General features: G+C 34.2%; 4 protein-coding genes across 8 annotated transcripts; all 4 read right to left on the reverse strand.

The window, feature by feature from the left end:
* Window positions 1-1572: 1572 nt before the first annotated feature.
* On the reverse strand, window positions 1573-4974 carry RLK1 (receptor-like protein kinase 1). The gene is given in 2 exon segments (NM_001345434.1): window positions 1573-3656; window positions 4186-4974. Coding segments are annotated over 2 exon segments (2499 nt in total). The 5' UTR covers window positions 4699-4974; the 3' UTR covers window positions 1573-1670.
* A 663-nt stretch (window positions 4975-5637) lies between these two features.
* AGL8 (AGAMOUS-like 8) lies at window positions 5638-9473 on the reverse strand. Of its 2 annotated transcripts, none has more exons than NM_125484.4 (8): window positions 9033-9473; window positions 8061-8139; window positions 7911-7975; window positions 7391-7490; window positions 7210-7251; window positions 7000-7041; window positions 6188-6291; window positions 5638-6051 (listed from the first exon to the last, which is right to left on the reverse strand). In NM_125484.4, exons 1-8 carry the CDS (start codon window positions 9215-9217, stop codon window positions 5940-5942), a joined length of 729 nt encoding a protein of 242 aa, NP_568929.1. In that variant the 5' UTR covers window positions 9218-9473; the 3' UTR covers window positions 5638-5939. The 2 variants fall into 2 exon arrangements, with proteins under 2 accessions (NP_568929.1, NP_001078776.1); NM_001085307.1 differs by lacking the exon at window positions 9033-9473 and adding an exon at window positions 8505-8520 and having other exon boundaries at window positions 5686-6051.
* A 4882-nt stretch (window positions 9474-14355) lies between these two features.
* COB (COBRA-like extracellular glycosyl-phosphatidyl inositol-anchored protein family) lies at window positions 14356-17542 on the reverse strand. 2 transcript variants are annotated; one of them, NM_125485.4, is made up of 7 exons: window positions 17034-17542; window positions 16309-16388; window positions 16097-16223; window positions 15683-16012; window positions 15418-15577; window positions 15044-15327; window positions 14356-14956 (listed from the first exon to the last, which is right to left on the reverse strand). In NM_125485.4, exons 1-7 carry the CDS (start codon window positions 17134-17136, stop codon window positions 14670-14672), a joined length of 1371 nt encoding a protein of 456 aa, NP_568930.1. In that variant the 5' UTR covers window positions 17137-17542; the 3' UTR covers window positions 14356-14669. The 2 variants fall into 2 exon arrangements, with proteins under 2 accessions (NP_568930.1, NP_001330939.1); NM_001345435.1 differs by having other exon boundaries at window positions 16816-17340.
* Window positions 17543-18484: 942 nt separating this feature from the next.
* Window positions 18485-25947, reverse strand: AT5G60930 (P-loop containing nucleoside triphosphate hydrolases superfamily protein; the record flags this gene model as incomplete). 3 transcript variants are annotated; one of them, NM_125486.3, is made up of 28 exons in its annotated part: window positions 25605-25912; window positions 25122-25268; window positions 24868-25020; window positions 24537-24790; window positions 24146-24321; window positions 23906-24030; window positions 23750-23786; window positions 23558-23649; window positions 23350-23463; window positions 23154-23267; window positions 22988-23071; window positions 22712-22910; window positions 22404-22504; window positions 22215-22313; window positions 22026-22139; window positions 21829-21945; window positions 21660-21740; window positions 21310-21381; window positions 21135-21228; window positions 21026-21051; window positions 20806-20891; window positions 20622-20693; window positions 20299-20526; window positions 20032-20176; window positions 19265-19942; window positions 18936-19159; window positions 18757-18844; window positions 18602-18655 (listed from the first exon to the last, which is right to left on the reverse strand). In NM_125486.3, exons 1-28 carry the CDS (start codon window positions 25713-25715, stop codon window positions 18602-18604), a joined length of 3885 nt encoding a protein of 1294 aa, NP_200901.2. In that variant the 5' UTR covers window positions 25716-25912. The 3 variants fall into 3 exon arrangements, with proteins under 3 accessions (NP_001332386.1, NP_001332385.1, NP_200901.2); NM_001345437.1 differs by having other exon boundaries at window positions 18485-19159; window positions 25605-25947; NM_001345436.1 differs by having other exon boundaries at window positions 18485-19942; window positions 25605-25947.
* Between the last annotated feature and the right edge of the window lie 42 nt (window positions 25948-25989).

Here is a 25989-nt window from a genome sequence, read left to right on the forward strand (position 1 = left end):
TAAAATTAAACAATTACATATTGTTGTTTGGACTCATACCATTTAAAACTAATGTTTTGCACACCGTGAATTTTATTGGTGATACATTGGAAAGAGAAAAAGCAATAACAAATAAAGAGATAAATAAATGGTATTACTACTTTTGGTACCACATATTTTTTTTGGTGCAAAACTTTAGGTACCACTATAATTTAAAGTTTTTAACATGCAATTTTGAACCTAGCGATTTTGACCAAGCTAACAACATTTGACCTACACAATCTCCAAATTGAGATATCCATGACTTAATTAGGCACACTTTGATCTTTAACTTTTAAAATCACTGGTAGTATATTTAAATTCGAAATGCAAATTTGCTTTAACGTAATAAATCAAATTTAGATCAATAATTAAAGTGTTGAAAAAACTTAAAAACAAAGTATATTCCTCTGCGAAGACTGCAATATTCCCTAACAAGTGAAACTCCCATTCCGTATTATAATATTCCTACTACAATTATTTTCATATTTTGGTGGATTCACGTGAATACGTAATCTTTACAAATATATCACTCATACTAGTATATGCAGAACACACCAATCAAGAATCGTCAGCAGCACTTTTTGATTAGTTTCGAAATTCTTATTTTTCCTAATACTAGCTATTTAATCCGTAGTTCATGATGTATATATAAAACTGATATTCAATTGTGTGTATTAATAATCTTAGTGGAGGTTTAGAGTTTGCACGAAAATAAAAAAAGTGGAGGTTTAGAGATAAAGTTTACCTAATAAATTATTTTGCAGCCACTATCCCTAGTTTGATTTCTTTATTTAAAAGAAAATTAATTAATATTTTATATAGTCAAAGTAATTAATAATTTTGATATTTACACCTTCGCACAACAAATAAAAAAAACAATGTATACTAATATGTTTATTTGAAACGGAATTGTTCCTTTTAATATAAAAAACAACCTTCATGACTTCATCTAGAACTTCATCCATGGAATAATATTTATCTATTGCAAACAACGCAAGTAACTTCATTTTGATAATCTTCGTTTTTAGTATTAAAAAATGATATGAACTTTTCGAAAAAAAAAAAAAATCATGATAAAAACATTGAAAATTTGTCATTTAAAAAAAAAAGCCAAAATCATGAGAGTTACAGGTCAACGATCGTAGGCTACTTTTCTGCTCCCAGTACTATCCATCCATACGGTACGCTCAAGCAAAATTACTCATTTTTATGAATCAATTCATATATATAACTCATGAATAAAACGTGTTCGACATTGGAACTACCGACTACGATCTATAACTGTCTTCCATGTATTCTTGCCTTCTGAACATTACTAACGTCGAAATTGAAGGATTTTCCTTAGTTTACTAAGAGTTATGTTATTGGAAATTCTACGTTAATTTATTAAGAAAAATAAATTCCGAATCTTTTAAAAGAATTACACAATTAGTTTAACCATTCATTTAACCCGATTGCATAGCCAGTTCTGAAATTTGTAGCAGTGTCAATTTTGTTTAACGAAATTGTAATAGTTGCAATTTGTGTCATACCGTGCTGGTTATATCAACATAATTAAAAAAAGGTGTGATTATTTAACGTAATATTAATGATTGGAGTTTATTCCATACAAAAGTATAATAACTTTATTTTGTTTTTTTATCAACTTATCAAACAAGTGACACTGGATCACTAGACAAAGATTCATCAGACCAAGTGAAAGTGCTATAAGGAGACGGATTTGGAGGATCAAAAACTTGAATCACACCTTCAAGCATCTGTGTAACATTTCTCATGTTAGGTCTCATCCCATGCTCTTCTTGTATACACCATATCGCTATTTTCACATATCTCTCCACAGTTTCCATGTCATTCATTGCCTCTGAATCGTCCTCAGTCAGATCTTCCAACCTTCCTTGTCGAAAACAATCGTAAGCCCAATTGATGAGAATCACGTTATCCTCAAGGTCGACGGCTTTCTTGCAGCACACGATTTCTAAAAGCATTACTCCATAGCTATAAACATCTACTTTGGATGTAATGGGGCTATTCCTGAACCATTCAGGGGCCACATACCCTTTTGTTCCACGGATGTTAGTGAGCGTATACGTTTGGTTCATCAACAAAAGCTTTGCTAGACCAAAATCCGAGATCCGAGGAGTGTAATACTCATCTAGGAGTATGTTCTGCGGTTTTATGTCACAGTGTATGATCTGCTCGCTGCACTCTTCATGTAGATACAAGATTCCACGAGCAATGGCCACCGCAATATTCTTTCTATCTTCCCAGCTCGGCCTCGGACGCCTGAAGAGAAAATTGGCTAGCGTCCCTTGTGGTAAAAACTCATAGACGATCATCTGGCTCTGTCCTTCGTTGCAGAAGCCAATGAGCCTCACTAGGTTCTTGTGGTGAATCTGACCTATCACTTTAACCTCATTCTTGAACTCTTTTTCGTTATCTAAATCAAGACGATCTAGTTTCTTCACAGCCACGGTAACTTCAGAACCACCGGCAACTTCTAAATATCCTTTGTAAACTATACCAAAGGCTCCTCTTCCAAGCTCTTCCGTGAAATCTCTTGTAGCCTCTGCAAGCTCTCCATATGTAAAGACCCTCAAATTCAACTCATTTGCAGTAGTTGTAGCTGTAGTCCGACCGATATCTCTCGCTTGATTCTTCATCATATTTTTACTCTTCTTAGTCTTTCTATAAAGAGCAAGAAGTATCAAAAATCACAAAAGCTGAAGTTCCAAGTAGAACAGAACAAGCAATGATTAACCAGTCAAGTTTTTTCGCTCTGTTTCCGGTAACTGGAACATCCGCGATGGAGCGGTTTCGAACCTTAATGAATGTATCACTATCACCACGTGGAGATCTTTCACCGTGAGACAAGGGAAACTTCTTCTTCCAACATTTTAGATCCCGATTTGTTCCAAAAATAACCGCAGCACATAAACAATCGCTAAGACAAGAAGCTTTACATCTTTCTTCATCATAGTTGGCATAACTCTCATAATCCCCAAACGGCCAATTCGTCTTCTCTAAAGTAATGAACTCGTAAAGATTCACATCTGAGTTTGCGGTTTGGTTCTCTGGTCTACAAGTCTGCATCTCAAAATCTGGCAAACAATCACCATACTCATTGCTCGGATCCTTTAACACAAACCTCTCAGGACACTCACATTTTGGCCTCTTGTTGTTTCCTAAACTACATATATTATTATACCCACAAGCCATATTCCCAAGTGCATCATCGGGGCTACACATATTATCCGGCACAGCCCAAGCAAACACCCACCCACTATTCTCCTGGCCTCCTTTGGGATGATAGTACTCAGCAAAAACCCCGTCGAAATGTAGAACGGCGCGGCGATAGAAAAATCCGGATCTCTATCTTTGACGACGAATCTTGAATTGTTCCTTTGAAGAACATATATTTCCCCTGACTGGTTGAAAACTAATTGAATCCCGGGGTTGTTTGGATCGTTGGTATTACTTTCGTAGTACTGAGAGTATATGTCTGATTCTGAGGCAGTCTCGGCGTTGAGAGAGTGAAGCTGAAGATTTCCGTCATCCTCTAGACGTAGGCTGAATCTTCCTTTTTTGAAGCTCGTCTCTGTCCTACGTGATGACAGATTCCTTCCAACTTCTATATTCTGTATCATCATCATTCATAAATATATCATCCGCAACATACTAACGGAAACAAATCAATTAAAATCGATTGCAAATCTAACAAAAGAAGTCAACTAAAAAGTATTTTCTCACAATAGGATCAAAACCTTAATTAATAGTGCTAACTGCTAATTTAATTTTTACTTTTATTTTTTTTTGAGTTAATTTCTTACGTTTGTGAACACATATTATTATTTTTGTTTTAGTAAATAAAATATATCTTACATGCAAAAAAAAATTACTAGAATACGTATATATTTTCATCATATATTGATTACGTATAGTGTAAATTAAAAAAAAAAAACTAGAAATTTCTCATTTTGGCACCTCATCTCCGCGTTTGCAATTTTGTCAAAACAAACAAAAAATTATAATTGAAGATTTTCCATATTTTATCTCCCAAAGATATTCTTTTTGTCATTTAATTCATCAATTTTGTTTTAAATTTCATAGAATTTTTTATTATTTTGGTCAATATTGTCTATGATCGCATAATAAAGATTTAATTACCTGATTAGGTAACAGAGTGTCGGTGGGATTTTCAAAGCTCGACCATAGAACCTCGTCAGAATCTTCTGACCCATCTCTGAAAAGAACGAAGTTTCCGTCGTCAGTAAATCGCCCTCGAGAAACAGAGCCACCACTCAACGCTCTCCACAGCTCCTGACCTCGAGGGTCAGCGATAACCAGACCGCCATCTGCAGTTAATGTAACCTTCGAACCATTAGGGACAAGACCGGTGGTTGTGTTGACGGCTTGTGCGTGCCACACGATGGTCTTGTCAGAAATCTTGTCGAACCAAATGGAGAGAGTGAAACCGTCGTTTGGTTGGATCTTGCGGAACCCGAAAGCAAAGTCACCGGAAGGTGAACGCCATGAACTAGAGATTTGTTGGGACTCTGAAGCGGTGAGAGATTCTCCGACAGGAACAGAGCCGTTTCTGATGTTTTGAGAAAAAACGAAAAATGTTTGTAGTTGCAGAATAAGAACCAGATGGATTATTGAACAAGAAAGAGAACCCATTTTACTGAAGCAAAGATGTAGAGATTAAATCTGCGTATATGTGTAAATATAAAGACTTTTTAGTTCTAACTCTCTGAGTCAATGACTCAATGGACCAGGTTTTGAAAAGCCAACAGAGACTTTTAAGGGTAGGAACAAATAGACTACATTGTGGTTGTGTGTGTTTTGTCTTTAGATATTTCTGATTGTAAACGTAAAAGATGGATTATCAAACAAGAAAGTAAATCCATTCTGCTAGAACTTGAGATTACATGCGAGTGTGTGTGTGTTTGTTTGTGTGTGTGTGTGTGTTTGCATAATGTAGATTTGTTCGTTACTATTGAACGTAGGAAAGGGGTTGAGAAGACTTAGACATTTCTTGTTCTTTCTCTTAGTCAATGAACCAGATTTTGAAAGAGTCAAAAGTCTCTTCTCCTCCATACAATATTACTTAAGTCGTGAACATGTGTTCTAAAGTCTTTTAAGGGTAGGAACAAAGTGTGGTTGTATCTATATTGTGATAGGACATTCCTGAATTGTATACGTAATAGCTTTGTATTCCTTGTGTTTGGATTTTGAATAGTAAAAGAACAATTTTGCTCATTGACATTTTTGGATGATAATACATCATATTCAGTTGTTAATTATTTTTGGATTATATACCATCATAGAATCACATACTTTGTTTTCTCACTGAATATTTTATAAATTTTTAAAACACATGCATATACCATATTCAGTTGTTTATAAAAAAAATATAGAATCACTTTTAGAATATTTTTGAATATTTTGAACAATTATCGTATTTATACAAACCTTTTTCCATTTTTCAAAAATCAAATAATCATTTGTGCCATGCGGTACCTTGCTGCGACAACTTTAAAGCGCAAATAATGAGCACATTTACAAGAAGACTAAATTTGAGCAATTTTGAATATCAGTCATAAAAAACATAGTGATCGCATTTACAAATGATAGAATATTGATATATTGCGTTCACCACAGTTTAAAAAGTAAAAGTTACATTAATTATTCATGAGAAATCATTACCAAGATATGAATCTTTGTTCTTAAGACGCAGTGAATCTAATGATAGCTTACGTACATACGTCTCGACAACGGAGTTCCATCATACATATAATATGACTAGCTAAAACATATCGGTATTAATAATGAGTATAAGTCACCAAAAAAATGCTGAATGTTATGAAAATATTAAACATTAATTATATTATCATTATATTATAAAGAGTGAGATAGTTCTACTCGTTCGTAGTGGTAGGACGTAACATCCAAGCCGGAAGCAGAGAGTTTGGTTCCGTCAACGACGATGCACCACCGTTCTCTCCCCCAACTCTCTCCACAAAGCCATCTCTGCCCATAAAATTAAATTAATCAGAATCATTCATAGATATACATGTACAAATTTGAATTATATATATGCACATGGCACAATTAATCAACCTCTTAATCTAATTTGGACTAGTACTGAGAGAGAGAAAGACGAGACCTGGAGGAGGTTACGCAGTATTGAGGCAGAAGAACTGAAGAAGAGTTGGAGCATTGGACTAATTGTCCTTCTTGCTGACCCGTTTTCTTCTCCCTCTCCTTAATCTAAAATTATTGTTTTGCCATTAGTTAGTAATAATATATACCAGCATAAATCTACAGTTGCAAAAATTCTATAAATAAAATATCTGAGTTGTCAGAAACAAATTATACAAATATTAGAAAACATTACCACTTTGAGTCTTACGAAGAATTTATATCAACTTCATATATATACAGATCAAGAACTAAGGTAAACTAAAATCGATCTAAACATTTTTTTTTCTTTTGATATATGTATAACTAGTTTACGTCTAGATAGCTGCATGATCTCAACATTGATTTTTATTAGAAGGGTTATCAATAGAGGATTAAATAATGACCATTTTTTGGGATTAGATAATGACCATTTCTAATGCTAAAAAAACTAAAAACCATTTCTAATTTTTTTTATCTTACATCTACTTAAATTCTTCACTCAGATATTATGGAAACATTATTAATATAAATATATATTTGGTCTCCATTATATATTAGTACCGGTTTTTTGCTATTATATTTTGTTTATGTAATAGGATTAATTACAAAAATTAGAGAATTATATATGTAGTAAAGTCACATATTTTTTAAATACTTTTATAATATATAAAACATTGTTAAACCTAATCTTTTTAAAAAATTATGGTGAGATGACATACTGTAGTTAATTATTTCAACTTCTATCAATTTTAAACTCATATATAACCACTTATATCAAAAATAAGTTGTACTTACCTTTTTGAGAAGCGAATTGTTGTGATCTTGCAAGGCTTTATCCTGATGATTTAAAAGAAACAAGTAGAATTATGCCTCAAAATGATTTTTTTACGATGTACCTAATTGTGATTTGATATTGGTTGCAAACATAGTTATATATATATATGAAAACAATACTTTTCGGTTGTTATATATATTATCTATCTAAACAAAAAGTTGAAACTTTACCTTCTTCTGGAGCGCAGATATGGATTCGAACATAGCTTGGTTCTGCGAACATCAGACATTAGTTAATTAATAACATCTCAAATTTAAAATTCTGAATTCTTTGCCAAACTCAACTTCTCGATCGAAAGCTTTACATACATATGTAGACGTATGTAACTATGTATCCATGTTGTCCTATTACCTTTCTTGACCTAATGCTCTTGATAGCTGCATCGAGCTGATGCTCCAAGCTTTGGAGCTCCTTCAAGCTCAACGAATCAAGATCTTCCCCCATAAAATTCCTACACATTTTCGTATTTTGTGACTACTGCTTATATAAGCAAACCGTGGTTGTTGCTAAGGTAGAAACCATTGATATGCCTTAGTTTTTATGATCAAATTGACAACAGAAAATGAACTTTATGAGGATCCAAGACACAATTCCCCCATAACCGTATAGTGTCATAAACTTATATGAGCAATAACGAAGTCACGATCAATACACATTCATTCCCTCTTAAGTAAAGGAAAAAAGTTGAATACATTAGAAGTTTGTATGTGCGACCCAAAAGTTTAGTTAACTTGGGACAAATACTCTTGTAAATATATGTTTTACTTGGCTATTTGATTAGCACGATCTTAATTTGACATTGTGCACATATATAAATTTGAAATATATATGTGCGATCATTTGTAAATTTGAAATTATAACATATATATACCTTTTGTTCTTCTCAAGTACCTCAACTCTTGCCTTGAGCTTAGCATGTTCTAGAACCCAATTTTCCTACAACATTGGTGTATGATAAACATTAGTTACTACAACAAAAATACAACATTAAGTAGCTAAAAGAGACATATCTAAAACTTACACTTTGTGAAACGTCTCGGCCAACAAGTTGTTTGTCTGAATATAAATAGCGATCATAGCGTTCAAGTATCCTCTCCATGCTAGATTTAAGAAAGAAAAAAAAGGTCAACACTCGATTAATTTGATCCATAAAAATTATTATAATTTCACATGTTATAATGTGTAACATTTGTTACAAACTGCAAGCCAAAAGTTTACCGTATTTGGTATACCGACAAAGAATAGCTAAAAATAAGAATATAACACAAAAATGTATATAGAACCTGGTTTTGGTGAGTCCACAAAACATCATAGAAAACATACGTACAAATTCAATTTAAAGATTCGAGTTTCCCTCCTGACTCGGTTATCAAAGCAAACGATCACTATAAATCTCTATGATCGTACATAAAAACATATATATACACTTTCACAAAACGCATTTAAAATATCAGTACGAACTTACATATATGTTTAACGTTATGTTATTGTCCATTGGGGATTATAGCACATCCTTGTTATAAATGCTTTATTTCATCGTTTCAAATCAACCTTTCTTTCAAATATATGGTATACTCAAGTATTATTATACATGTTATCTACATACATATCTTCGTACGTGTCTGAGTGCACGTGCTTCCATACATCAAAAGGGGCAATCAAATCGTGAGTGTGTGTACTAAGTTTCATAATTTTATGCTATTTTCAATTGGGTAAAGGAAAGGAAATTTAGAAATAAACATAAACAGCTTTTTCATGCGTCCGTACGTAAAATCCCAAAAAAAAACCCTAATTTCTCGAGCCAGTTCTTAGGGAACAAACAAATCTAGAGAAGATATGAAAGACCAAGATACGAGATTTGGATTTATTTCCAAGGCTGACGACGATCGAGATCGAGAAGTACGAATAAAAAACAAAATCTGGTTAAAGATCAAGAAAACAGATAGATATGATCGATGTGATATATAATATAAAACATTAAAAAAACATTTACCAAGAGTCGGTGGAATATTCGAAGAGTTTGCCTTTGGAAGAGAAGACGATGAGAGCAACCTCAGCATCGCAGAGAACAGAGATCTCATGAGCTTTCTTGAGCAAACCAGACCTTCTCTTTGAGAAAGTAACTTGCCTATTGATCTTGTTCTCTATCCTCTTCAGCTGAACCCTACCTCTTCCCATATCTCTCTCTCTTCAAAATCTCAAGAACAAGAGAGAGAAACGACAACCCTGAAATGACCAAAGTATCTCTCTCTCTCTTTCTTTCTTATGTCTCTCTGGGTATCTTTTGTGTTGATGAATGTGATAATAGCTATTTTATTTTTTTTATTTTTTCTTTTATGGACTTTTGTTGGGTTTCGCGTGAGTCTACAGTGACGTAAGTGATGTGGTATAAATACGGTATGTGACGTGAATACATAGACGATGATATTTGTGGAAAAAAAAGAAAGAAAAAAAAAACACAAAAGCTACATACGAGTGGAAGAAGAGACCAGAGTGGAGATAAAGTTTTAAGGGCTGTTTGGGAAATAAACCATTTGATGTGTTGTCGAGTCCTCATTGGCTACTTTTTACTGTGCTTGTAACTCGTTCGTTAGTTTTGTGCCTCCCTTTAGCTTACATTGTTTCCGTACCGTACGGACTTTTGTTATTGTTTTTAAGGTTAAGAAATCAGACCAAAGAACTCAATAGATATTAAAGGAGAATAATCTTTAACTCCTTAATACTTTCTACAGTAACACTATAACGACTATATATAGGGTTTAAATATTCTTTCAAAATGCAAATTGTATTTTGGTTTTTTAATTTTTCTTTTTGCATGGAGACAAGTTTTTTTCTGGTTAAATGCACGGAGAAATTTTAATTTTATTTAAGGTGACTTTCTGTTTTTCCTTTAAACAGGGAGAAACATTGTGCTTACAATTTCAAAGATATATATATTAGATAAAATTAAATATAGTGTGTTTTAATAAGTACACGAAAGAATTTGACCCAATTGTAATAAAACCTTAGGAAAAATAGTAATTTTATAATTGCAAACACAAAAATAACACGGAACATTTTACAATATTTTATCCTGCTAAATTGGAAGGAAAAAAACTAAAATGATGTCCTTTTCTTCAATTTCAAGTTAAGTATCGATCTTCTCTTTGCTCTGGAAATTGATGAACCTACAAAGTGGAAGCTAGGCTGAAATTTAGCTGCTGAACCAACAAAACTCTTAACATCAAATGAAGCATGTTCTATAGATCGTGGCGTTGATCTTTTTGGACCAACCAATATGCAAAATGCATATATTGTTGTAAAAAAAATGCCTATATTCCATAACTTATTCACTTGATATACTATAATTTTTCTTTTGACCGGGAAAAAGTGGCCTATTTATGGGAAGAGAATCTCAAACGTATGATACTCTCAATGTAGGAAAAGTCTCTAGACTACCATTTTCTTTTACTCCTTTAGACCCATTGGATTTGGGTAGATGGATTTATTAAATACAATGTAAGGAGTTTTTAAATGAAATATAAAGATACTTTAATGATTAACTGGTAACTGGTAAATTGGTAATGTACTACTATTGTAGTCAATGTAAGAAAATAGTTACGAAAATAAAACCTTTTCTGTCAATTAATAACTCACTACTATAATTTTTGTAGGATTAACACATCACACTAAGCTATTTTATGACTAAATAAGTAAATATAATTTCTTCCGAAGGTTCAACTTTTTGAGTGGTTATTGAATAGGGAACGTGTTCCGATAAGAAGTTAACAAAACAACATTCATGTCGGTCCCATGACTATTATATGTCTGACTCTGTGTGATATCGATATATACATAACATATATTGGTCTGAAAAGTGGAAAATCTATTTTAAGATTTGGTAACTGATCAATGAATTGATAACTGATAGTCTGATACCAAACATAAACTAGTTTTGTACACTAACAAAATAAGAATGAAATATCAAATTTTGTAAGAATTGGTAACTGATATAATGAATCATCGTAACTGATTATTTTCTTTTACCTTCCGACGTAAATTTGTTTATGTTGCTCTTAATTATGTTCGTACCTTAATTGATCATAAACACATAAATTTTAGTGATTCCTTATGTCGAGTTGTCAATGGTTTGGAAGATTGGTAGCTCCTGACATTTCATCGGAATTTCTTCTCTCCAACAGCTCAAATTCTGATCGACAAGTTCGATGGGTTACTCCAAATTTGGTTCCGGTGCCAGTTCTCCCAACTACTGTTACGGTTACTGTTTCTATCAGAACTGCGTGACTGTGGCCTGATTTTTTCATTAGGCTGAACTAACTTAGTCTAGACTGACACAATATATATGTCTTAGGAATGTACTTTCTGCTAAACAAATACAGATGATGTAAAAAAATAAAATTTTATAATTAATTGGACTATACTTTAATAACTCAGAATAGATATTAATTCGAAGCTTGTGTTGGAAATTTGGGATTTAAGGTAGAAATTTTCTATAGTAAGCTATTCTTGGTAGGGTACAACTTATAAGTGAAGGGGAAGAAATATATTATATAAAAAAATTTTAAAAAGAGAATATATAATTCTACGAGCATATATATATGAGGGTGTTCGGTTAGCAATTTTTTAGCATAGACAAACACTCGTCCGACTAAAATGTATGTAAAGGTACTATAGACTATATAGTATATACCAAAATTGGACCACATGAACAAAAAGAAATGGACCACATTTGTGTGTTGATGAGCCCTAAACATCTAAATGGATGGATAGTACCTAAACGTATTTAATTTCTCTGAATCGTTATTAACATAAATTTGGTTCTCTCCTTAGTACGATAAATGTTTGCCCTCTTAGATCAAAACTTTGGATCTTTTTTTCTGCTCATACCTTATGTTAAGTCCACATCTCAAGACCGCATGTATTATATCGCACGTTGTCTTGTCAAACTTATATACCAATATATAGTGGACATAAACCTCATATTTTCCATTATTAATATTTATAGCGAATCATCCTTTTGTGAAATTTGAATATTTAGATATCAATCGTTAAAAGCTTTTAATTTACTTACATATGTCAACTTAGGACCATTTTAACATCACGCCTTGTCTATTTTTTCTGTGTGTGACCACACTCGTACATGATATTTGGTACGCATATATATGATATGGTGCAAAGTGAAAAATAATTTTTTGGCATGAAAATTATAAATAGAAGTTTTTATTTCACCATAAGGGCCTTCATCATGACTACCACGTTCTATTTTATTTTACAGTATTTCTTAAATACGCAAGTTTGAAGTTTGTGAGGTAATGATTTACCCAAACAAAAATACCAAAACATCTTTAATGGCTACTAAAATATCTTAAGAGAGAATGTGAATAATATTATTGATCCAGTCACATGTCTTTATATATTATTCTTTCAATTAATTTTTCTTTATTTCAAATAAATATACTTTATTTTTAAGAATATAAAACTAAGGAAATTATGTGTCTTAGGACTATAATCTCCCTCTCTCTTGTCCTAGGATAATCTCTTCTCAGAAAAAAAACTCAGCATCCCTCAAAAGAATCTGTGCTAATTAACCAAATATAGTGTTACCCCCTGACTACTATGATAGAATAGGCTACCTAATAAGTTATTGAAAAGTAAAAAAAAAAAAACTCCTCTACCAGGTAAAAAGTAATAACTAAAGTCGTAGCCAAGATAACCATTATTTTCTAATTTTGCGAAAAGGACAATTTCCCTTTTCCGAAGTTAATTTTGGAGGAATCGAAACTTGACACGTGATTGAGAACCCAGCCGAGTTTTAAACCATTCGACAGGGGTAATTACGAAATAAATCAACAGTGTGAGACATCATTTGATAGGAAAACGACAAAATTACTTTTAAAACCAAAGGAGATATCCCTGTGAACTTTTGATAGGAAAGCAACAAAGCAACAAACAAAGAATTAGGTTAATTGTCCTAACTCCTAAGTCAGGGTACAAACTTTTTAAAATAATCGAATAAGCTTGATACTTATTTTAAATTGTTAACTAGAGCAGATGCCCAAAAAAAATGTTGATCATAGTGCCTAGTGAGTGTATCGAATAGATATTTCTAACTGAAGAATTCGTCCCAAAATTTTTTTTTATTTTTTTTGTTAAAAGGCCCGTCCCAAAAATTATTTTGGAATACCACGGATGGAAATTGGACTGAAATGCAAAATTATTCTTAAATCAAAGTTTTAACATTATTCTAAAGTTTATAACATTATATATGTTAATTTAACGGAGTATTAATTAATTATTGATGTAATGCGTTTGTAACCTTTTTTCCTTAAATCTTTGTATTTAAGAAACTATTAATAATTGTTTTTTTCTTTAACATTAAAACCAAAAAAAAACTTTGGTGACTAAATAATAAATATATAAAAACCAAAGCACATGGATTTTTATTTTAAATTTCTGTTAGGTGGGTTTTGATAACGAAAATATATAAGAAAGAATATCATTGACATTTTAGGGTTTGGGCATTGCCACTTGTGATCTTCCTCTTTCGGAAATAAAAAAACGAATCCCATTTCTTCCGCTTCGTTAAAATAGGCATCCTATAGACTATAGAACTCACATGACTATTTTAATATTATTTATTTTTATATGGATTATAAACATGATACTGCAAAGAAGGAATTTCAATAATACTAACATTACATAGTATTGTTATTTCTTGCTTTGTTTACTTTTATGGAGGGTTGGTAATTTTAGGGTTTATATGCAAATATGGAATCGACAACGCACACAAACTTTTCTAAAGCAACTTCTCACTTTGTCTCATTTTGGGTGAGATTCTCTGCCACACAACTAATCAATGTTCCATTTTACGAGTCCATTATCTCTTTCTATTTTTATTTTCTTTCATGATACTGATACCCAATATATATATTCCCAATCCAATAATTATATTTTGAAAGGCACACCTATTTTTTTTTTTTTTTTTTTTTTAAAGTTGAACGAACTAGTTGTATTTCAAATAACAGTTTAACAGAAAGAAGAAGAATATTTCTAGCTAAATTAAATGTAGTGACAAAAATACAAAATCATTATTTCTTGTTGTCTGTTGGCTCTTTGAAGGAGGAAACTGGGCCTAGTTGAATTGAAGTCCATTAAGTGTGTTTTATAAGATGTTCCCAAAAAAATCAGGCCTATTCTTTTTTCTTTTCATAAGTATAAGATTGAGATTTTCCCCAAATGCGTTCTAAAAAATGACGAAATTACACTCTCGAGGGTTTGTTTTTTCAAATTCACTACATATTCGTTTTTTTTTTTTTGAACTTTTTTTCATTATTAAACATTTAGATCACAGTAAGTCAGTAACAGAAAAAGTAAAGTATATAACGTTCGGAAAACAAAGTTTACAGTATCTAACATCTTTTTTTTTTTTTCCCGATATTCTACAACGACGGACCAACAGAACACAAGGATATAAATTTCTTTTAAAAACAAGGAAGTTGAAAACTATTTATATTTTTAAAAAGTATCAAAAGATTATAATTTTTGTGGGACACAAAAGAATCATAAATAAACGTTTATACCACTCCGCCGTAACCCTAAGCAAACCAGTGGCAAAACCGTAAATCCGAGATTAGGCAGAGAAGAAGAAAAAGACAAGAAGAGGGAGGAGCACGGCGGCGACGAATGAGAATTGTGACCGGGAACCACCGTTGGGAAGAAAAGGGTAAGAGTCTGGAGGAGGCATGACGCAATTGTCTCCATTAAAGTAAATCCTTCGTGGAAAAGCCCAACCTTTCTCGAATGTGAAGGTTGATTGGTCTTTACGGAACAAAATCTCTGATTGAACATTCCCAAGAGGACCTGCTTCTGATAAGAAATCGTTGTAGAACTTCACTCCCCATAACATCGCCGTATCGTCTGCAAAACCAAAATGTTAAATCTTTGAGATAAGCTGGCATAAAGAGAAGAGAGGGGCTTTGTGTGTGTGTGTGTGTGTGTACTTACTTAGTCCAGCGTAAGGAGTAAGAGATTTGTAGTTGAAGCTGAAGATTTGAGTGATGTTGTCGAGATTTGGATGTTGAGCAACAAGGTTCCATTGTGTGTAGTTCAAGCGATAGTTGAAGTTTGTGATTGTGATCTTCACACGCCAATACTCTTTGTAGTTCTGCTTTACATGCCAATGCACTCTGATCGGGCACATGTGTCTCGTGCATTGCACTAATGGTGGTAAAACCGTTCCTTTCTTTGTTGGTGGTGACACAACCGAGGCTAAGTGTGGTGTGTCCGGGCTGCAAATACATAAAAAGTGTGGGACTTTATGATTGAAAACTGAACAGAGAACAAGAGGAGGAAACTGAATATTGATTTGAACTACTTACTCGAGGCAGGCACCGGATTCTGTTCTGTTGTTTTGACATCCGCAAGCACAAGTTGGACATCCAACAATGGTTTCATTGTAGAAAGAAGATAAAGAAACACAGCAAGTTGGAGTTCTTTGAGCAAGGAACTGCGAGTATGTGCACGTAATGTTCCATGTCACTGCAGTAATTCAAAGAGAAACATTTAACCGGTCTGTTAGATGAGAAACAATGTTAACTAACATTATGGTTTAAAAAATGTCGAATTGCAGTCATGGGTTCTTACTCATAGCTTGAGTGGTTCTGCGTGTGTCAGTCGTGACAAATTTTGTTGGTCTGACAATCTTTGCTGGACCACAAGTGTAACCTGGACCAGGTCCCATGAGAGTGAAGTTTCTTGGGACCCTAACGGTTTTGTTTGTGGTTCCAGCAGCACCAACACTAATCTGGAAGGAGCTAGCCGCAGTGGCAGGGTCTTGAACCCATGAGTTCATAACACCACCCTTGCAGCAATTAGCAATCTGCTGATTATAAGGAGTCCCTGGAAGCAAGTCTACAACTGTTGGATCCTTCTTACAACAATGTGGTATGTTTCCTTTGTACTTTGAACAATCACCTGTAAAACCATTTTGTCTATAATTCATATCCAGATAATTCGCAATTAAAACATAAAGTAATGGAACCTGAAACAATTAGTTACCTTGTTCAGTTGTTTGTGCTCCAACCATACTCCATATAACTTCCTTCTTTGCCCATTTCCAACCTAATGTCCATCCTGGAGATTGAATGTGTCTGTATTTCTGGAAGTTGAACATCGTAACCACGGCCTAGATCGAACAAACAAACAGTTTAGATGAATCAAAAACCGGTAAACAAGGCCTAATATTTTCTACTTCAGGTTCTTGAACTTACAACATAGCCATCAGGAGTCCAGCTCATAACATCCCATTTCATTGTAATGTTGCCTTCTGGATCAAGCGCATCATATGCTTCTGCAAAAGGATTTACCAAAAGTCAGAACTTTGTTTATCCTGATCCACACCGACATTGTGATTGCTTCAATCTTAAAACTACTAATTATTTGGTTTGTAGAAAATAGACCAAAGTGTTAACTGCTTATAACTCACAAGTGTGCATCAAGTTTTCTACTTATAGAAAATATCAGAAAGTTACTAATTTTAGATCAGAAAACTTGAAACTTTGGTGTTTCCTTATATAAGCAAAATCCACTGATCTACATATGAAGCACTAATATGGAAATTGACGTATTGATTTTAGGATCTGAACTCTATAAAAAAGACTTGAACAGTGAGCAAGCAATTATCATCTCACTAATTGAGGAAAGATCTACAAAAGAGTTTTTTTTTAAAATGGATCATGAACTGCCAACACCACACAATACACGATTCATATTATCACCTCTCTTTATCAATTTCAACAAACAAATCAGTTACAATTGAAGATACTCAGATGCAAAAACATAGTCTAAATTTAAGAAAAATGAACAATTTCACGATCTTAACTCTGAAAAGTGAAATACCGATCAAGGAGCAAGATTGGAAGTTGAAAAAGCTCTGAGACAAAGAAACAGAACCAAGAAGCAGAATAATTGGTGATAATGGGAATAAGAAAGTAACCTGTCGAAGTAAAAGAAGATGAAGAAATCAAGAAGACGATCCATAAGGCCAAGAAACTCAATTTGGAGACGATGGAGGTGGATCTGGAGAAGAAAGACTCCATTTTTAATACTCTGATGATCAGAGTGGAACCAGAGACGAAGCTTGTTCCAGATCCCTTAGATGGGTCTGGTTTAATCTTAAACCAATCTCAGAGGAGCAAAAAGAAGAGGAAGGTGCTTTGCTTGAAGGAGGAGTGGACTTATAGAGAGATAGCAGCAAGATTTTTTTTAGAACGAGAGAAGCAATGAGACATTTTTGGGATCTGGCTGGCTAGTGGCTGTTTTAGTAAAATTTGAGCCGGGAACGATGATTTGACCATTTTACCCTTCTATCATGATTTGATTTTGTTTTCCGATTATATTAGCATCATGTTAATAAGAACATTAATTCTTGTCTTGCTTCTTATGTTTAAGTAATTGTTTCTCGATAAAAAATATATGAACAGAAAAAAAATATTTTAAGGAATCTGTATTTTTGACTTCTTAATAACCAACTCTGTAAGTTTGCTATGAATCATAGCCTATGATTATAAACGAGAAAGGGGCTTTTGTGTAATTGTGATCGGAAGTTAGTTTATTACCGGAAAATATTACCGAAGACGACAGCTTTTAGAGGAACGTGGGCCATTGACAGTGTTTTCGGCTGTCGGTGGAGAGAAATATATGATCGTATGTGGACAGATTTTTTAATTATTCATAGTTTGGATAATATTACTTTCTGTTGTTATAAAAATTTTAAACTTTTTTTTTTTTTTTTTTTTTAAATGGTTAATTTTTGTTGCCAAAAGAGAAAATGGTTAATTTAGTTTGGATAATTTTTTTTTAAAAATGGTATATTCATTATAAAAATTTTAAACTTGCCAAAAGAGAAAATGGTTATTTTTTGTTGTGATATATAGGCTTTTACAATAGAAAAATCTAGGGAAAATAACTTTAAAACTACTTTTTTTGTTGCTCAAGAAATTATACTAAATAGATGTAAATAAACAGAGTTGATATCATTGAAATATTCAATGTCAATAACGAAATAATGTGTCGGCGAATTATTTTACATTTCTATATTAAAATTTGGTATTGTTTAGGAATATTGGTCCTAACAACCATCTAGGCATATATCAATTTAAAACTCAAGTGATTGATTCTAGTCCCAACAAATTATTATTACTGGTGACTGATTATCAGTGGAAATACCCTATTGTCAATTAACCATACTTTCAATATTATATTATAGTAAAACTGTGAAAGTTATTGGACTAATAACTCAATCAAAAGTGAAATTATATTTCTAAATTAGTCCCTCAATGTATAAAAATATACATGGTTAGTAAGCAATCATTATCAATATGTGAAGACGTTAATTAAGACTACCATTCCAAATTATTAAATTCCTGTGATTACGTGTATCCTGGCTGATTATTACGTATACAGAGTATAACTTTATTTTGCCGACACTATCAACAATAATCTTAAAGACACCCTTTTCACTTTACCACAAGAAATACCATACTTAAATCAGTCAAATCTTAATCAAACTTCAAACTTTAACAACTGTATCTGTCTGAGAAAATTCACAACAGGAACCTGAATTCACAACCCTAAATTTACGTTTGTTATGTTCTAAAATCACACCATAAACAAAAAGACAAACCCTTGAAAAGATTTCAAACCCATCTTTCTTGCACCTCAAGCGACGTCTCCTCTTTAGACCCGACGAGTGTGGTTCTCCTTTTCATCTGAAGTTCTACTTCCACTTGCCCTACCCGAATTGCTCTGCACAAAACCACTATTGCCTCCCGACTCACTTCCGTTTTGATCAGCGTTTCTTTCTCTCAGCAAGTTGCTGCCATTTGAAGACGCTGACCTCATTGCCCTCGGTAGCTTCAGTTTGATGCTATTAGACTCTCCTGAGTCACTGTTTTCTGGCATTCTCGCTGTGTCCGAGTCCACAGTCACTGAATTAGCTTCTGGAATCAGGTGTGTGTTTGTGTGTGTGGGTGGTAGTGCTGGTGGACCTACAGGAACAAGCTGAAGCACAGTCTTCTTCCATTTCTTTCTTTGGCTTGGCCTTGGCACATTCGATTTACCCTGAAACCAAAATTTCATTAAATCAGAAAGCTGTTGTTTCCTAGCTACATGAACACAGATATGTTGAAATGACCAAAACAGTGGAAACTTTAGAGAGTTTTTTACCGTTGTGTTTCCTATGTCTGATAGAGGTTTTCTTCTTCTTCGTGTTCCTCCATCATCGTTTGTCTCCTCCTCTGGCTTGTCAGCAAGAGCGTTCTGTAGCAGCATAGCTCCACGTGAAGCAAGAACTTGTTGTTGTTGGCCTTTGTCCTTTTCATCAGATTCTTGCGAGTTCTCCCCGTTTTCCAAGGCCTCTGATTCCGAGATGGAATTGTTCTCCTTTCCGTCTGCGTTTCTGTTGGAGCATTTCACGGAAGAACATCCACATGACGGACCACAAGATCCCTTTGTAGCTCGACACTGACACTTCATTGTCTTGCAAGAGGAGCTCTTGCTGCAAGTGCAACAACACACGTCAGATTTCACTGCATCATCTGAAGGAGTTTCCGAATTCTCTTCATATGAACGCCTCATGACCACACTCGAGCGCCGTCTTCCCACTTTGAAGTTTCGTTTCCTATTTAGCTTTATAACCGATTCCTGCTCGGACTCACGCTCTGATTCATGTTCAGGTTTCCATTCATCATCAAGATCTGGATCTTCCCGTTCATGGTCTGACGCTTCAGAATCAGAGGTATCCATGTCCTCAAGAACTATAGTCGAGTTTCGGGTTTCCTGCTTTTTCATACTATGCTCGTTCTTTAGGTTCTCATCTGCTGACAATTTCTTCATTGCAGAGGTCTGTAATATGGAATGCCAATGGTTTTATATGCTAAATTTCAGACATTTACTGTCTTATACAAAAAGAGTAGAAGATGTTTTCTACTAACCTGTGCTTTCACTTGATGCACGAGGTCTGCTTTCTGGATCTCCATGTATCTTACATAACTGCTAAACTTTACTATTTTTTCTTTGAGGTCTCTTATTAGGACATCTTTTTCTCTGCAGTCTGCCTCTTTATCTCGGGCTAGACACCTTCAAATTTAAACAATGGACAGAAAGAAGAATGTAGGATGAGTTTTGCATCATATTTTGAAGATGATCCTTCAAGAAGCAACATATTACCAAAAATCTCCAGTCACTAATTGAGATTTTACCTCGCAGTTGACGCCAAGTTGAATAGATAGTTCATGATACTCTTGGCGTCACCTAATGTTCTAACTTGGTTCCACCTCCCTCTTCCACCAAACACACGCTCACGTTCTTCTGCTTCAGATAACTGTGATGCCATGGAGACAAGAGTGCTGGAAGAGGTCGCAAGCATATTCTCCAGAGCAAAAATCCTTGAGTTTCTTGCACCAGGAGACATGGTGTCACCATGAACGCTGCTTTTGTCAGAGAAGACACTAATTGTTTACGATATATTTCATTATGAATGGTCTTGGTTTATGCAAAATCTTTGTCAGTCCTGATTACGCACCTTATCTTGGCATTCTTGAGAAGCTCGTTTTCTTCTCTTAGCCTTGCAACTTCCTTAGCCATTCTTGCCCTCCTGAATTATAGTCAGTGTTATTTGAGACAGGTTAGTAAGAAATCATTTTTTTAAGAATTACTTCTTGTCAGGCCTTAATAAGTTATGAAACAAATACTGATGAAAGACATACTCTTCCGTTTGCCTCTCATATTCAGAACGCACTTCGTGAACCCGAACAGTGACTTCAATCTCATGCTCAATTGCTTGCATCAATGCCTGCAAATGGAGTACATTTGAAATTATTAAAAAGTTGCATTTACAAACTAACCAGAAGAATCACCAAACTCACTAAACCTAGTCAATAACTTGGAAAACAAAACATTGGTTTCATAGAGTTTGGTGGGTGTTACCTGAGTTCCAGGGCCATTAGCACCACCTGCATATATAATAGGATACACAGTTAGTAGACATATAAACAAAGGTGGTCATACTAAATAATGTTATACGAAATATCCTCACTCAATGTCTCGCGTGAAGAAGCCTTTCGATTATCTAAAAGCTCTTTGAGTCTTTTTGTCACCTGAGATGCCTCTTCTGTCTTTCTTTGCAAAACCTAATAAAACAAACTTTGAGAAGCCATGATAATAGAAATGATCGTTACCAATGGGCTGAAAGTTTATAAAAATGTGCTCACCAGCTTCTGTTTTTGATTCAGAGCCATGAGTTTGTGCATCTCATACTCATTTCTCCTTCCCTCTTTTTTGAGCTGGTCAAATTTAAAATACGATGTAATGAATGGTTCAATACGAGATAGATTTCTGAAAACTAAATCCAAATGTCTTAAGAATTAGTTTGAAGTTTGAGACCTTCAAGTCAAATGTATATACAAATACTGGTTATATACTACAGGTGACTAATGACAGAAAATGACACTTGTCTAAGTAGTTCAGAAGTGGAGCAAGAGATAGCATAATAATCAATCAATAAATTCAAGTAAGCTTAAGAAGAATCTTAATTGGCTACAAACTGAAAAGTCAAATATACCTGCATAACTTCCTTCTCTCTTGAAGCCTTCCAAGCCCTAAACTGCTCTGACTCCTGCTTAATCTTTTGCTGTAATTGCACCTGAAAAGTAGATAAAATCAGATTAGCATAGGTAAGACATATATGTAGAGAGTCTCTAATAGAGATTACTGCAAAAAAAATAAAACACCTTCTGAGACTTAATTCTGTGTATTTCATCCTGCAATTTTATTGCGGCATCGTCACTTTTCTGCTTTTGTCTCATAAGCTGAGCCTGTGCATCTTGTTTCTTCTTCAGAACAGAAACCTAAAAAGAAACAAAATACAATAAATTAGGAAAATGATATGTGAAAGACGAGTATAACTAAGAAATAAAACGGGAGTTACCTGTGTTTCAAGCGTGTTCAGTTTCTGAACATATTCTTCCTTCAGTTTCTGGGCACCATCTCCTGGTCCAGATGGTATGCTAGCAAGATTATGTCTCAAACCTTCGATTTCTCTCTGCATGCAATTTGATTTAGTCAAATATAGGCCCATAGTTCCACTCAAATACAGTATAAACAACAGAATACTGACCTGTAGTGCTCTTTTTTCCTGTTCTAGGTCATAAACTTTTTTCTCATAGTGTTGTTTGAGAACAGATGTACCACCACTTGAAAAGCGCTTCATTTCAGCCTTCATGAAAAATTGAAGTTATAGACATACTATCTTAAGGAAATAGATGAAAGACTATAAAGAAGAGCACTCTAAACTTGAGAATAGTACCTCCTTTTCTTCAAGTCTCTTATCCAATTCCTTTAGCTCCATATCCAACTTTTCTTGAAGTGAGCAATGTTCAATCTCTTTTTCTTGAAATTCAAGTTCATCTGCATACAAGGTTAAGCTACTCAAACAGAGTTCTTATTGAGAAAATTCTCTCATATATTAAATCAGGGAAAAAAAATTCAGCCTAACAATCTGCAAGTAGTAGACAAACAAGTTGTGTTTTGTTAGCATCTAAATATTTAAGTGTTCCAGCTTCTTTCTGCAAGGCAAGCAAAAACAAATGCTAAAACAACAGTTAAGGTACCAACCAGTGACATCCATCACTTTGTCTTCACAATCTGACGACTCATTGGATGAGGGAAACAAGACATTGTTCGAACGAGGCCCAACGTCATAGGAATCATCCGAATATTGGTGGTTACTGGTTTTCTTCAAGTTTTTGATATGCAACAGTTCTCCTTCTAGCTCTTGAATTTTCGAGACATACTTGTTCACCAAACCAACATCCTGGAAAATTAGACATTTCAGCGAAAAAATACACTCGCTCATAAACTTCAACTAAGGAATCATAAAGGAAATCTCACCTCATTTTGGCAGGATTCAATCTCATCCAAGGATTTACCATTACGAACAGATTCAATTATCATTATAAGTTTGTCCTTTTCAACCTAAAATAGATGGAAAATAAGTGTAAAGTGCTAGATGCCATAAAAGTTTGATCCATCAAAAAAGAATGAGTAGAAGAAAAACCTGAGCATCATAAGCACGCTTTGAGAAATGCTCAGACGCGACTCTCCGTTCTTGAAGTTCATTGTGTAGCTCACGATTGCTTGCCTCAAGTAGTGATATCTTATGCTTGAGAATCTAACAGGTTTTATAGTAGTTTAAGTATAAGAAAATGTTACTAGAAAAACTGTCACTATTTGTCTCAGATCAGATTGAATACCTGGAGCTCATCAAAAGCACCACTATCACCCCTATAGAACAAGAGTTCTGTTTGCAGTTGCTCAATTTGGCTCCGCATTCTTTGCATTTGTGCGGTTGCTGGGTCTCGATTGATCTAAGTATTAGAAGAAATGACAAGAATGTTAGGCCACAAATGATATCTATAGTTGAGAATTCATAATTAAAAGCAAGAACTAACATATAAGTACCACTGCTTTGTTTTGAATATTGCGAGCACGATTTGCGTATTTGAGCGTATTTAAAGTTTCCTCAGCATTTGTATCAGCGGGACTTACACAAGCTGCAACATTCAGAGATCATAAATTATGTGATCCAATAGATGGGTGAAAACAGTTCTGTCTAATACTTGGATCATAAATGAAATGTTTGAGAAACCATACCAATCATCACAGTTTTGCTATTGCCACCAAGAGAATCCTAAACAACAGATAATTACCATTAGTTTTTCTTTTTCATAACCATATATTTACAAGGGCATGTAGTTCAATTGAAAATGTATTTACGTGTATAAACAAACACATAGGGAACCTTGATACCTGTAGCAAACGAGTTAACTTGCTGTCACGGTAAGGAACGTGACCTCCTTCCTTTCTCTTTTTCTCATCTCCAAGTGCACTTATAACATTTCCAAGAGCTAATAGACCTTTGTTGATGTGAATACCTGTGTAAATATTGATGAAATAAACCTTATAGTTTAGTCATAGTCTCTTTTAAGAAACCAGAAAGAATATTTATACAACTTTATACATCATAAAGATAAACATGAGATAGATAACCTTCTTTTAAACGCATCCCATCAGCTCCTGTTCGTTTTGCACGTTCTGACCCCGCTAGGTCAACCAAATGAAGCTTTGCACATAATATATCTTCACCTCCATCTTCAGTTGTTGTGCAAGAACCACCGGCAATCTTCTTTTGTTCCAGAGTGATTGTGAAGATTGCATGGGACCGACTAAAAAAGCAAGAAACAAACATTACATTAGTATACTTGTAAGAACTATAATTTCTTAATATTGGTCATAGAATATGATCTAATAATGAAATTTTATCTTGATGCAAAAGTACTCATAACTCTACTAGTGGATCAGCCACATTAGCTCTTTCAAGTATTGAAGTAGTTATAAAGAAAACGGAATGAAAACAGTGCATTTCAAATTACAAATTCACCTTGACTGGCTATTCATGTTTGTGCTGCCTGTAGCTCGAGACAAAGAGCCTCGTGCTAGAAACGAGCCCATCTCCTCTTTCGTCTTGACTTCAGCCTCAGTAACTCCAGCCAATGTTATTCCTCCACTGGCAGTTTCCCTGATTTGAATTGGAGCTCGTGAGAGAGCAGTGTGCTTTGCTTGAACGCCACTGTCATTTTTAAGGAGGGCCGAAGAATTTGAGTCCAGCAAATCAAAAACTTCTTCCTTAAAAATCTGCATTTAAAGGTAAAAATCAGCAAGTGAAATATACAAATCAAATCTCAAATAACAAACACAGAAGCTGTTTCTACCTCAATAAAAGACACTCGTATCAATAGTTCAGATGAATCTTTGGTTGTCTCCACTCTTCTAAATATATCCTCCATAACGTTTGGTATAACGCCACCATTTGTGCAATCTCCACTATAATTAGTACCCATGGTATAGGTTTTACCTGAACCAGTCTTCAATTACAACAAACAAACAATGAATTTGATGGATCAAACCAAAAAAAAAAACACGTAGCTAAAGGGAACTGCAGAGTTTAGAGAATTTAAAAACAAACCTGGCCATAAGCTAGAACAGTGGCATTGTATCCTTTAAACAATGCATCCACAAGTGGAGCAACACAGTGATTGTAAATCTCCGAACACGGATAGCCACCATTTCCGTAGACGAAATCATAAGTAAATGTATGCGAACCAATATGTACCTGTTTCAGTTCATAAGAAATTCCAACAAAATGAGTTTTATCAAAGTTCGAATCTTTAAACATATTTTCAGCAAAAAAAAAAAAACATTCACGCATCAATTGATTTCCCGAATTGAACCGAATCAGTTCTATGTGAAAACAAATCCCAAATGTTTCAAAATTCGAATCTTACAGCAAAACTATTAACTGATGAAGAATAAACGTTATTTCTCATTCGCGCATAAATTTGATTTCCCGAATTTAACCAATATATAATCCCACGAATCTTATCAAAACTGAAAAACTCTCAGAAGAAATAAACGCAGAAAAAACGAAAAACCCTTCCAATTGAATTACCTGTGGCTCTTTGGGAGCCACGGTGATGCAATCTGTGCATCCGTTCAAAAGCTCCGGTGTAATTAACGGACGGATGTTGACGGCAACCCTAACGCACTCTGTGCTCTCCATAACCGCCGAGCAGAAACCCAGAAAACCTCTGGTTACGGATCTAATCCAGAAACGAAACCTCAAATCAACACCACGAAAATGTAGATCCAATCCAGAAACGGAGGAGCTAGGGTAATTTTCGAGAAGAAAATTCTCAGGAAATGCGATTTTTGAGAATTCAAATTTTGAAGAGAGAGAGAGAAAGAGAGAAGGGGGACTTTTGTTTATTTTGAGAGGTCAACAATTAAAAAACAAGAAAGGCAAAACTTAAAACCATTATGGAAATTAAAATTAT

The sequence above is a fragment of the Arabidopsis thaliana genome, chromosome 5, assembly GCF_000001735.4.
Source record: "Arabidopsis thaliana chromosome 5, partial sequence".
NCBI lineage: Eukaryota > Viridiplantae > Streptophyta > Magnoliopsida > Brassicales > Brassicaceae > Arabidopsis > Arabidopsis thaliana.